General features: G+C 48.4%; 1 protein-coding gene across 1 annotated transcript in view; it reads left to right on the top strand.

The window, feature by feature from the left end:
• The window catches only part of cars2 (cysteinyl-tRNA synthetase 2, mitochondrial), a 57,321-nt gene that overhangs the window by 26,379 nt on the left and 17,126 nt on the right, over positions 1 to 13,816 (top strand). Inside the window, 5 exon segments of the mRNA XM_067986643.1 lie at positions 1,030 to 1,159; positions 1,678 to 1,811; positions 6,237 to 6,304; positions 9,390 to 9,456; positions 9,546 to 9,684. Coding sequence (XP_067842744.1) covers positions 1,030 to 1,159; positions 1,678 to 1,811; positions 6,237 to 6,304; positions 9,390 to 9,456; positions 9,546 to 9,684 — 538 coding nt within the window.

Below are 13,816 nucleotides of genomic sequence, written 5' to 3'. Positions count from 1 at the left end.
TGACCCCCCGCCTCAACAGCTTTTTGGGGGAGAGAGTTCCAGATTTCCACTCCCCTTTGTGTGAAGAAGTGCTTCCTGACATCACCCCTGAACGGCCGAGCTTTACTTTTAAGATTATGCCCCCTTGTTCTGGACACTCTCGCACAGTTGGTCCGTTCTCATTTGGAAATGAAAAATAAAATTAAGTGCATTTGTTGTGATGGTCTGTATTTTTCCCCGCAACAGATTAATTGAATCAGCAATGTTAAACGTAAGACAATTTGCTGCTAGTATGGGAAGAAAGCAATGAGGGAAGGAAGCTGTGCACCAATTATTTTCCATTATATAAATTCTTATTTAGTAATTCAGAAGGGAGTTTTGTTTAAATGCCATGAACACACAGCATGAAAATTGAACTGGAATTTTTCACACTTTTTTTATTCGTTCACGGGATGTGGGCGTCACTGGCAAGGCCAGCATTTATTGCCCATCCCTAATTGCCCTTGAGAAGGTGACCTATTCACCAGCCTGATTTGAGCTACTGGTAGTTTCATTCGTACAGCGGGTTCTTTGTGATGAATATGTCGATGCTTTTCATGCCTATGTGATAACACGGTTAAAGTGGGTCAGAACGGTTCAGTCTGCTGTCTTGGCCGATAATGTTACCTGACTCAGATTCTCATTTGTCTGCCATGTACTGTGCTTCTGCCTCCTACTTGTGGTGCTGCAGCTGTGTGTTTCTTGGGACTGTGCCCCTGTTGTGTTGCTGCCACAGCTGCTTTGCAAAACTACCACCTGCTGATTTAAATAATCCCCTCCCTACTGGAGATACTTTTCTTGGGTTCAGCATCTGAGAGCAGATCCCCCTTACCGCTATGCGGCAGGTGGGGAAGGAGGGGTCAGCGAGTGGGGATTGCTGAGGAGCAGTTCTTCCTCAGTGTGTTGATGGGTTAATGAACCACACAGCTCAGAGCTGCAGAAATGAATGTTCTGAAAACACAAAAGTACTTCAGACAATGATTGCATTATTTGTTAATCCTTTATTTGTAGGTGCCAGTGATAAGAGGCACGTCAGAGACTTTGCCCTGTGGAAAGCATCGAAACCCCTGGAGCCATTTTGGGTGTCTCCGTGGGGTAAGGGCAGACCCGGCTGGCACATTGAGTGTTCGACAGTCGCCAGGTCAGCTTGGCTTGTGTTTCTTGTTGAATCTTATCTTGACAGAAGCTGACCTGGGAATTGCATTTCTCTTAAAGTGGAAGCACATTAACGAGGACCCATCTAACTACAGTGTTCTTTTATCAATCTGCTCATGATGGTATTATCTCTATAATAGTTCTGTTACAATGCTTATGTTGGGATTATTAATGATCCAGTAACCATGCATCAACTGCATGTAGTGTCCTGGTGCTAGAATAAAGGACTGAAAATAGACTAACAGTCCTGTCAGTAAATACATTGTTGATTTCCAAGCTTGTTTATTATCCGTCTCTCTCCACCCGCATTTCCACACACACCCACTCATACATTTTTAGTTATTAAGTATTTTATTTTTAGTTCACTCCCTGGTAGCTGCTAACATTGTTCATCCGTGGGATGTGCCCAAGTCCCTTCATATTGCAGTGCGATGATGTGACTAAATGAATAGTTTTGCACTTCACAGTGTAACAAATGGCGAGCTAACTGTGTGGCATTTTCAGCTCTGTGTTTGGAAATAAACTGGACATCCATTCGGGTGGAATAGACCTGGCCTTTCCCCATCACGAGAACGAGATCGCTCAATGTGAGGCCTACCATCAGTGTGAGCAATGGGGGAACTACTTTTTACACTCGGGTATGTATCCGCTGTGCATTGGAGAAAGGGCAGACGTGATTCAAAGTACAGTAGTAATAGTTGCTAAATAGCTGTCGTGTATTTTTGATGCTTGAGTGGGTAGTAGTGAAATATAGGGAAAATTTTCCAGTTTCTCATTACATGGAATGTGCAGCACAGAAACAGGCCATTCGGCCCATCTGGTCTATGCCGGTGTTTATGCTCCACACGAGCCCCCTCCCTCCGTACTCCATCTCACCCTATCAGCATATCCTTCTATTCCTTTCTCCCTCATGTGTTTATCCAGCTTCCCCTTAAATGCATCTATTCTATTCACCTCGACTATTCCTTGTGGGAGTGAGTTCCACATTCTCACCACTCTCTGGGTAAAGAAGTTTCTCCTGAATTCCCTTTTGGATTTATTAGTGACTCTCTTATATTTATGGCCCCTAGTTTTGGACTGTCCCACAAGTGGAAACATCTTCTCTACGTCTATCCTATCAAACTCTTTCATAATCTTTAAGACCTCTATCAGGTCACCCCTCAGCCTTCTCTTTTCTAGAGAAAAGAGCCTCATCCTGTTCAATCTTTCCTGATAGGTATAATCTCTCAGTTCTGGTATCATCCTTGTGAATCTTTTTTGCACCTTCTCCAGTGCCTTTATATCCTTTTTATAATATGGAGACTAGAACTATTCACGTGGGAGCTTTTATATCTGGGAATCTGTGTGTAATTTTCTGACCATTAGTTTTAATTTCTGAATGTGTCCTCCCGATGGGCACGATTCCACGCTGGGAGCGTGCAGTCGGAAAACATATCCTTTATGTTTCCAAAGGGTTTATAAACAGAGACAGTATTGTAACCAACAGTTACAACTTTCAATCGAGATTAAAATCCTGAAGCGTTTGGTTGTTCGGGTTTTTAGTTTTTCTCCAAGTCTTTTGATTGTAAAGGGTGAAGTATATACAATTGTGATTTGTTAATCGGCCCTCATTGAGCAGCAAGCATGCATCATTGTGATAAGTGTTTTTGTGGTTTAGTAGTGAGCAGAATGAATGTAATCAACTTATCAAAGCCCAGCAGCAGAGCACGGAACCGTTGTTAAGATGGTGCCATTTTCCAGTGTTTCATCCGACAACAGTGAATTGTTTGCTGGCGCAGGCCTCTGTGACTTTGTTTAGGTGCTTAAAATGTTAACTGGTCAAGTCCCTTGATCTGAAATTGTATTTCCTGAATTTCCACGCAGAGGCCAACAGTCCAGGCTTTCTTGTTTTTGATTCATGAAATTGTAATTTTTGAGGTCTAAAGTTCTTGGTCCCAGAGGTTCTGCCAACATGTTGCTTTCCAGTGGAATTATTAATACGAAGCTTCAAAACACTTCCTTTGCCCATCGAGCCCATGCCAGCTCTTTCAAAGAGCAATCCAGTGGTCCCATTCCCCCGCTCTTTCCCTGTAGCCCTGCAAATTTTTTCCCTCCAAGTATTTATCCAATTCTTTTTTTAAAGTCATGGTTGAATCTGCTTCCACCCCCCTTTCAGGCAGCGCATTCCAGTTCATAACTACTCGCTGCATAAAAATGGTTTTCCTCGTGTTGCCTTTGGTTCTTTTGCCAATCACCTTAAATCTGTCCCCTCTGGTTTTTGACCCTTCCACCAATGGGAAAAGTTTCTCTTTATTTACTTTATCTAAACCGGTCATGATTTTGAACACTTCTATCAAATCTCTTCTTAACCTTCTCTGCTCTAAGGAGAACAACCCCAGCTTCTCCAGTCTGTCCACGTAACCGAAGTCCCTCATCCCTGGAACCATTCTAGTAAATCTTTTCTGCACCCTCTCTAAAGCCCTCACATCCTTCCTAAAGTGTGGTGCCCAGAATTGGACACACTACACCAGTTGTGGCCAAACAAGTATTTTATAAAGGTTCATCATAACTTCCTTGCTTTTGTACTCTATGCCTCTATTTATAAAGCCCAGGATCCCAAATGCTTTTTTAACCGCTTTCTCAACCTGTCCTGCCACCTTCAAAGATTTGTGCACATATACCGAGGTCTCGCTATTCCTGCGCCCCCTTTAGAATTGTACCATTTAGTTTATATTGCCTCTCCTCGTTCTTCCTACCAAAATGTATCACTTCGCACTTCTCTGCATTAAATTTCATCTGCCATATGTCCGCCCATTCCACCAGCTTGTCTGTGTCCTCTTGAAGTCTATCACTATCCTCCTCACTGTTCACTACACTTCCAAGTTTTGTGTCATCTGCAAGTCTTGAAATTGTGCCCTGTGCACCCAAGTCCAAGTCATTAATATACACATACAAAAAAAAACAGTGGTCCTAGTACCCCCCGGGGAACACCACTGCATATCTTCCTCCAGTCTGAAAAACAACTGTTCACCACTACTCTGTTTCCTGTCACTTAGCCAATTTTGTATCCATGCTGCCACTGCCCCTTTTATTCCATGGGCTTCAACTTTGCTGACAAGCCTATTATGTAGCACTTTATCAAATGCCTTTTGGAAGTCCATATACACCACATCAACTGCATTGCCCTCATCTACCCTCTCTGTTACCTCATCAAAAAAACTCAATCAAGTTAATTAAACACAATTTGCCTTTAATAAATCCATGCTGGCTTTCCTTTATTAATCCACACTTGTGACTATTAATTTTGTCCCAGATTATCGTTTCTAAAAGCTTCCCCATGACTGAGGTTAAACTAACTGGCCTATAGTTGAACAAGGGTGTAACATTTGCAATTCTCCAGTTCTCTGGCACCACCCCCATATCTAAGGATGATTGGAAGATTATGGCCAGCACAGCACCTCTGCAATTTCCACCCTTACTTCACTCAGCAACCTTGGATGCATCCCATCCGGACCGGGTGACTTATCTACTTTATGTACAGCTAGCCTTTCTAGTATCTCTTCTTTATCAATTTTTAGCCCATCCATTATCTCAACTACCTCTTATTTTACTGTGACTTTGGCAGCATCTTCTTGCTTGGTAAAGACAGATGCAAAGTACTCATTTAGTACCTCAGCTATACCCTCTGCCTCCATGCATGGATCTCCTTTTTGGTCCCTAATTGGCCGCACCCCTCCTCTTGCTACCCGTTTACTATTTATATGCCTATAGAAGACTTTTAAATTCTCTTTTATGTTAGTTGCCAGTCTATTCTCATACTCTCTCTTTGCCCCTTTTATTTCCTTTTTCACTTCTCTGTACTTGTCTATATTCAGCCTGGTTCTCACTTGTATTATCAACCTGACATCTGTCATGCGCCCCCTTTTTCTGCATCATTTTACTCTCCATCGTTTTCGTCATCCAGGGAGCTCTGACTTTAGTTGCCCTACCTTTCTCCCTCATGGGATTGTACCCAAACCATCTCCTCTTTAAAGGCCGCCCATTGTTCGCTTACAGTTTTGCCTGCCGATCTCTGATTCCAATTTACCCGGGCCACATCTGTTCTCAACCCACTGAATTGGCCCTCCTCCAATTAAGTATTTTTACTCTAGATTGCTCCTTGTTCTTTTCCATAACTAATTTAAACCTTATGATATTATGATCACTGTTCCCCCACTGACACTTGCTCCACTTGACCCACCTCATTCCCCAGAACCAGATCCAGCAATGCCTCCTTCCTCGTTGGACCGGAAACATACTGATCAAGAAAGTTCTCCTGAACACACTTCAGAAATTCCTCCCCCTCTTTGCCCTTTACACTATTATTATCCCAGTCTATATTAGGATAATTGAAGTCCCCCATTATCATACTCTATGGTTCTTCGCTCCTGTAATTTCCTTGCAAATTTGCTCCTCTATATCTTTCCCATTAGTTGGTGGTCTATAGAATACACCCAGTAGTCCACCTCTATTGTTTCTTAACTCTAACCAAATAGATTCTGTCCTTTGACCCCCTCAAGCACAATCTAGAAACATAGACAATTTTAAGCTATTTGTCCCTTCTCACCTGTGTTGAACTTGGGTCCCTCCTTGGGAGCTTATTTTACATGTTTTATTTCCCAGGTTTCTGTCCACATCTTTTTTATACTTTTCATTAAGTATTTATCCAACACCTTTATTGAATCCTGCAGTTGATTTAGCGCCGGTCACCATCTGCGGCAAAGCATTCCGCACCCAATAACTTTGCAAGAAAATGTTTCTTCTAATCTTCCCCTTTTTGTATCTAGTGCTTATAATGAGATCAAGACCCCGGGTCTTTGGCGGTAGTGTGAAACGGGGAATGGTGAATGGGCCGTGCCCGCCCGGCCCTCACCCGCCCGACCCACACCACCATCGACCTTGGTGGAAAATAGATTCGGGTGAGTGTAAAATGTGTGGCCAGTTCCCCATCGCCTGTTTCACACCACCAATTTCAGTCCCTCCAGTCTTCACGTTACCTACCAATGGAAAGGACCCATATTTATCTTGTGTGTATTCCTTTTTAGGGCATTTGCATATGAAGGGAAGTGAAGAAAAGATGTCAAAATCATTGAAGAATTACATCACAATCAAGGTGACTACCCACCCGTATCCCACCGGTTTAATCTCTCCCCTGCTGCTTTTTGTACCTTTTTAAAAAAAAAAAATCTCTTGTAATGAAAGCTTCCAGATTGTCGTAAAAACCCAACTGGTTCATAACGTCTTTCAGGGAAGGGAACCTGCCGTCCTCTCCCGGTCTGGTCTACATGTGACTTTCAACCTTTACTATATGGTTGACTCTTAATGGCTTCAGGGCAGCTTGGGGCGGGTAATGCAAGCTGCCTACATCCCAGGAGGAAAAAAACAATGATTGCTCTACATGTCTAGTGAAAAATAGGGCTATGCAATTCTTGAGTCCTTGTGCTTCCCTGTCTGATACATTCCCCGTAAAGGGAGCAAATGAAGAGTAAAGTTGGCCACGGTCCTCCACTTATCAGCTGTCAACTGGACTAAGGAAACAGATATCCTGCTTACCCAGGACTGAAACATTCGAGGTAACTCTGCACAGTTGTGCTGCTGCTGCGGAGCCTCTCACAGTGTGAATGAGATAGGACCTTTAGCCCTGATTCACTAACCCACTCTCACTGCAAGCAAGGAACCTCACACAATTACCCTCATTCACCATACCTGGCTAAAGAGCCACCCAGTACGGAGAGAGACTGCTAATGTTGCTGACCAATTGAGAAAAGTAAGCAATAATACTCAGTGATATCGGGGGTTAGTAAAAGGAGAACAGAATCTGGGTGATATCGGGGGACAGTAGATGGAGAGCAGAATCTGGGTGATATCGGGGGATTAGTAGGAGAGCAGAATCTGGGTGATATCGGGGGTCAGTAGAAGGAGAGCAGAATCTGGGTGATATCGGGGGTCAGTAGAAGGAGAGCAGAATCTGGGTGATATCGGGGGTCAGTAGGAGAGCAGAATCTGGGTGATATCGGGGGGTCAGTAGATGGAGAGCAGAATCTGGGTGATATCGGGGGTCAGTAGGAGAGCAGAATCTGGGTGATATCGGGGGTCATTAGGAGAGCAGAATCTGGGTGATATCGGGGGTCATTAGGAGAGCAGAATCTGGGTGATATTGGGGGTCAGTAGGAGAGCAGAATCTGGGTGATATCGGGGGTCATTAGGAGAGCAGAATCTGGGTGATATCGGGGGGGTCAGTAGGAGAGCAGAATCTGGGTGATATCGGGGGTCATTAGGAGAGCAGAATCTGGGTGATATCGGGGGTCATTAGGAGAGCAGAATCTGGGTGATATCGGGGGGGGTCAGTAGGAGAGCAGAATCTGGGTGATATCGGGGGTCATTAGGAGAGCAGAATCTGGGTGATATTGGGGGTCAGTAGGAGAGCAGAATCTGGGTGATATTGGGGGTCAGTAGGAGAGCAGAATCTGGGTGATATCGGGGGTCATTAGGAGAGCAGAATCTGGGTGATATCGGGGGGGGGTCAGTAGATAGGGAGCAGAATCTGGGTGATATCGGGGGTCATTAGGAGAGCAGAATCTGGGTGATATCGGGGGTCATTAGGAGAGCAGAATCTGGGTGATATCGGGGGGGTCAGTAGGAGAGCAGAATCTGGGTGATATCGGGGGTCATTAGGAGAGCAGAATCTGGGTGATATCGGGGGGTCATTAGGAGAGCAGAATCTGGGTGATATCGGGGGGTCATTAGGAGAGCAGAATCTGGGTGATATCGGGGGGTCATTAGGAGAGCAGAATCTGGGTGATATCGGGGGGTCATTAGGAGAGCAGAATCTGGGTGATATCGGGGGGTCATTAGGAGAGCAGAATCTGGGTGATATCGGGGGGTCATTAGGAGAGCAGAATCTGGGTGATATCGGGGGGTCAGTAGATGGAGAGCAGAATCTGTTATATATGCTGATGCCATAAAAAACGACTTTTTAAAAATAATTTTGCGTAAGAGATGAGAATGTTTTTACGCAGCGAGTTGTTCTGATCTGGAATGCGCTGCCTGAAAGGGCGGTGGAAGCAGATTCAATAATAACTTTCAAAAGGGAATTGGATAAATACTTGAAGAGGAAAAATTTACAGGGCTATGGGGAAAGAGTAGGGGGAGTGGGACTAATTGGATAGCTCTTTCAAAGAGCTGGCACAGGCACGATGGGCCAAATGGCCTCCTCCTGTGCTGTAAGATTCTATAAAGGTTTGAGTTCAATCTGACCAATTTGAACAAATGGCTCCTTCAGTTTAAAGTTGAAGTCCAAGAAGGTAATAAATGTTGACTGCACTTTTCGAAGTAAGCTATTACCCTGAGAGTCTCAGCAGTGATAAAGTACACTAACATTCCCAAAGATGTTGCTTCAGGGCATCGTAGCGTCTAATCATTTCCGTAACCCTGGGCAACAGTTACTCCTCGGAGCTTTTAATAGCTGCTCCCACAGTCAGTATTGTATAATGGAGCTTTGCTGCTGAGAACTGGCTGCTCATCCTGCGCTGGGAGGAATGAACGAACAAGGAGAGGCTGAAAAGACTGAGGCTCTTTTAGAAAAGAGGAGGCTGAGAGTCGTTAAAATTATGAAGGGGCTCAATAGGATAAAAATCGAGAAACTGGTTCCAGTTGTGGAGGAGACCAAAACTAGGGGCCATAAATATAAGATAGTTAGCAATAAATCCAGTAGGGAATTCAGGAGAAACTTCTTTATCCAGAGAGTGGTGAGAATGTGGAACTCACTCCCACAAGGAGTAGTTGAGGTGAACAGTATAGATGCATTTAAGGGGAAGCAAGATAAACACATGAGGGAGAAAGGAATAGAAGGATATGCTGATAGGGTGAGATGAAGAGGGGAGGGAGGAGGCTCATGTGGAGCATAAAAGATGGCATAGACCAGTTTGGCCGAATGGCCTGTTTCTATGCTGTACATTCGATGTAATATATGGACATGGGGAGTCTCCCTTCGGCTGGCCAAGCTCGATTCTAGCCGTGTACAGAAGCCGATGCATTTCCTGGTTACAGTCTAGAACTCGCGTCGCACGGATAGATTTATTCTTAGAATGAGGGCCGCTGTGCCTCAGAATCATCCAATATTTTTAATGCTTTTTATAGTTTCTTTGTACTTGTGATGCCCAAATGATAACGTTTCAATTCCTCTGATTGTTAACCAGGGTCTCTTGGAAAAATTCTCAGCAAACCAGTTCAGAATGTTTTGTCTCCTATCAAAATATAGATCAGGTATGAGCTTCAAAGTTTTAAAAGTTTGAAGAAAGAGGTGGTGTGTGACTGGAGGACTAGGCTGAAGTTTTATTGTGTTTGAATTGTAGCGGTGGAATACAGCGATACCAGCATGATTGAAGCCAGAACCCTTCTCCACTCCATTTCATCTTTTATCAATGAAGCGTCTGCTTACATGAGGGGACAATTGGTCTGCTCACCAGTTGATGAAACTTCCCTATGGGAAAGGTATGGTCGAAAAAGGAAGACTTGTTTATAGCGTGCATTTCATCACCTCAGGACGTTCCAAAGCGCTTTAGAGCCAGTGAAGTATTTTTGAAGTGTAGTCACTGATGTAATGTAGGAAACACAGCGCACAGCAAGATCCCACAAACAGCAAAGTGATAATGACCAGATAATCTGTTTTAGTGATGTTGGTTGAGGGATAAATATTGTCCAGGACACCGGGGAGAACTCCCCGGCTCTTCTTCGAATAATGCCATGGGATCTTTTACATTCACCTGAGAGGGCAGACGGGGCCTCGATTAACGTCTCACCCGAAAGATTGCACCTCCGGCAGTGCAGCACTCCCTCGGTACTGCGCTGAGTGTCAGCCTGGATTATGTGCTCAAGTTTCCGGAGTGGGGCTTGAAGCCACGACCTCCTGACTCAGAGGCGAGAGTGTTAACCACTGAATCACGGCTGGGTAACATGGTGAATTAATCCCAAACTATATACAAGAAAATAGTTTTAAAATTCTCCTCACTGCTTCCTTGTTTTGATTTTTTTTTGGGTTTGTGTAGGTTTTAACCCCTGAGGATTAATTTACAGTTCATTGGTTGAAATCTGTGAGTTAAGGCTCTTAATGAGAGCATCCTAATGATGAACAAAATGTTTCTTTTTATACGGTTCTTCTCGTTAAGTCACTAAATATAAATAGAATGCTTTGGCTAATGTTCCCTATAAGCAGACCATTCCATTTAGGAAGGTTTTTAGCAAATGATCTGCAGTTTAGACTCTATCATTGAATAGTTAGAAACACACCACTATAAAGATGAATGTACTCTCCAATTAATTAATTAAAGTCAAGATTCCTCGATTAATCATCCCTGCCTAAGTTGTAGAATTGAGCACCTGGTCACCTGTTTTCAATATATTGTTTCCAGTTGGGAGGCAGAAACTTGCTGTGTGTCGTCACTATTAATGTCTTGCTTCCAGATTATTTGACATATCAATTATGCCCTTTGTCTTTTTGACTTCTTTGCCAAGGGAAGGGAGCAAATTAACTGGAGGTCCAGGTTGCTGCAGCTGTCATCGCTCCCATTTATGGAACAATTGACATTCATTCTTGTGTGGGAGTCCAAAACTAGGGGCCATAAATATAAGATAGTCACTAATAAATCCAATAGAATCTTATAGCACAGCAGGAGGCCATTCAGCCCATCATTGCCTGTGCTGGCTCTTTGAAAGAATTATCCAATTAGTCCCACTCCCCTGTAGCCCTGCAAATTTTTCCTTTATAAGTAGAGATCCAATTCCCTTTTGGAAGTTACTATGGAAGACAAAATAGGGAATTCAGGAGAAACTTCTTTCCCCAGAGAGTGGTGAGAATGTGGAACTCACTACCACATGGAATGGTCGAGGCAAATAGCATAGATGCATTTAAGGGGAAGCTGGATAAATACATGAGAGAGAAAGGTATAGAAGGATATGCTGATAGGATGAGATGAAGTAGGGTGAGAGGAGGCTCATGTGAAGCATAAACAGTATCATTGATGTCTTGGGCCGAATGGCCTGTTTCTGTGCTGTACATTCTCTGTAATTCTATGAATAATCTGAACTTCAAGTACACTGGTTGTTCCCTGTTGCATTGTATGTGGTATCTATAGTAATGTTCTGCTTTGTGTTGCCTCCTATCCTCCACCCTCGATAAACTTCACCTCATCCAAAACTCTGCTGCCTGCATCTTATCCGCACCAATTCCCGCTCACCCATCACCCTTTGTTCTCGCTGACCTACGTTTTATCCTGGTCCCCCACTGCCTCAAATTTAAAATTTTCATCCTTTGGTTAAAATCCCTTCATGGCCGCCTTCTCCCCTCCTCCCCCAGCACTGCAACCCCTCCTCCCCCCAGCACTGCAACTCCTCCTCCCCCCAGCACTGCAACCCCCTCCTCCCCCCAGCACTGCAACCCCCTCCTCCCCCCAGCACTGCAACCCCCTCCTCCCCCCAGCACTGCAACCCCCTCCTCCCCCAGCACTGCAACCCCTCCTCCCCCAGCACTGCAACCCCTCCTCCCCCCAGCACTGCAACCCCTCCTCCCCCCAGCACTGCAACCCCTCCTCCCCCCAGCACTGCAACCCCTCCTCCCCCCAGCACTGCAACCCCTCCTCCCCCCAGCACTGCAACCCCTCCTCCCCCCAGCACTGCAACCCCTCCTCCCCCCAGCACTGCAACCCCTCCTCCCCCCAGCACTGCAACCCCTCCTCCCCCCAGCACTGCAACCCCTCCTCCCCCCAGCACTGCAACCCCTCCTCCCCCCAGCACTGCAACCCCTCCTCCCCCCAGCACTGCAACCCCTCCTCCCCCCAGCACTGCAACCCCTCCTCCCCCCAGCACTGCAACCCCTCCTCCCCCCAGCACTGCAACCCCTCCTCCCCCCAGCACTGCAACCCCTCCTCCCCCCAGCACTGCAACCCCTCCTCCCCCCAGCACTGCAACCCCTCCTCCCCCCAGCACTGCAACCCCTCCTCCCCCCAGCACTGCAACCCCTCCTCCCCCCAGCACTGCAACCCCTCCTCCCCCCAGCACTGCAACCCCTCCTCCCCCCAGCACTGCAACCCCTCCTCCCCCCAGCACTGCAACCCCTCCTCCCCCCAGCACTGCAACCCCCTCCTCCCCCCAGCACTGCAACCCCTCCTCCCCCCAGCACTGCAACCCCTCCTCCCCCCAGCACTGCAACCCCCTCCTCCCCCCAGCACTGCAACCCCCTCCTCCCCCCAGCACTGCAACCCCCTCCTCCCCCCAGCACTGCAACCCCCTCCTCCCCCCAGCACTGCAACCCCCTCCTCCCCCCAGCACTGCAACCCCCTCCTCCCCCCAGCACTGCAACCCCCTCCTCCCCCCAGCACTGCAACCCCCTCCTCCCCCCAGCACTGCAACCCCCTCCTCCCCCCAGCACTGCAACCCCCTCCTCCCCCCAGCACTGCAACCCCCTCCTCCCCCCAGCACTGCAACCCCCTCCTCCCCCCAGCACTGCAACCCCCTCCTCCCCCCAGCACTGCAACCCCCTCCTCCCCCCAGCACTGCAACCCCCTCCTCCCCCCAGCACTGCAACCCCCTCCTCCCCCCAGCACTGCAACCCCCTCCTCCCCCCAGCACTGCAACCCCCTCCTCCCCCCAGCACTGCAACCCCCTCCTCCCCCCAGCACTGCAACCCCCTCCTCCCCCCAGCACTGCAACCCCCTCCTCCCCCCAGCACTGCAACCCCCTCCTCCCCCCAGCACTGCAACCCCCTCCTCCCCCCAGCACTGCAACCCCCTCCTCCCCCCAGCACTGCAACCCCCTCCTCCCCCCAGCACTGCAACCCCCTCCTCCCCCCAGCACTGCAACCCCCTCCTCCCCCCAGCACTGCAACCCCCTCCTCCCCCCAGCACTGCAACCCCCTCCTCCCCCCAGCACTGCAACCCCCTCCTCCCCCCAGCACTGCAACCCCCTCCTCCCCCCAGCACTGCAACCCCCTCCTCCCCCCAGCACTGCAACCCCCTCCTCCCCCCAGCACTGCAACCCCCTCCTCCCCCCAGCACTGCAACCCCCTCCTCCCCCCAGCACTGCAACCCCCTCCTCCCCCCAGCACTGCAACCCCCTCCTCCCCCCAGCACTGCAACCCCCTCCTCCCCCCAGCACTGCAACCCCCTCCTCCCCCCAGCACTGCAACCCCCTCCTCCCCCCAGCACTGCAACCCCCTCCTCCCCCCAGCACTGCAACCCCCTCCTCCCCCCAGCACTGCAACCCCCTCCTCCCCCCAGCACTGCAACCCCCTCCTCCCCCCAGCACTGCAACCCCCTCCTCCCCCCAGCACTGCAACCCCCTCCTCCCCCCAGCACTGCAACCCCCTCCTCCCCCCAGCACTGCAACCCCCTCCTCCCCCCAGCACTGCAACCCCCTCCTCCCCCCAGCACTGCAACCCCCTCCTCCCCCCAGCACTGCAACCCCCTCCTCCCCCCAGCACTGCAACCCCCTCCTCCCCCCAGCACTGCAACCCCCTCCTCCCCCCAGCACTGCAACCCCCTCCTCCCCCCAGCACTGCAACCCCCTCCTCCCCCCAGCACTGCAACCCCCTCCTCCCCCCAGCACTGCAACCCCCTCCTCCCCCCAGCAC

Source organism: Heptranchias perlo, chromosome 6 (genome assembly GCF_035084215.1).
Source record: "Heptranchias perlo isolate sHepPer1 chromosome 6, sHepPer1.hap1, whole genome shotgun sequence".
NCBI lineage: Eukaryota > Metazoa > Chordata > Chondrichthyes > Hexanchiformes > Hexanchidae > Heptranchias > Heptranchias perlo.
The sequence above is the reverse complement of the archived record's forward strand: the minus strand, read 5'-3'. Positions and strand labels throughout refer to the sequence as shown.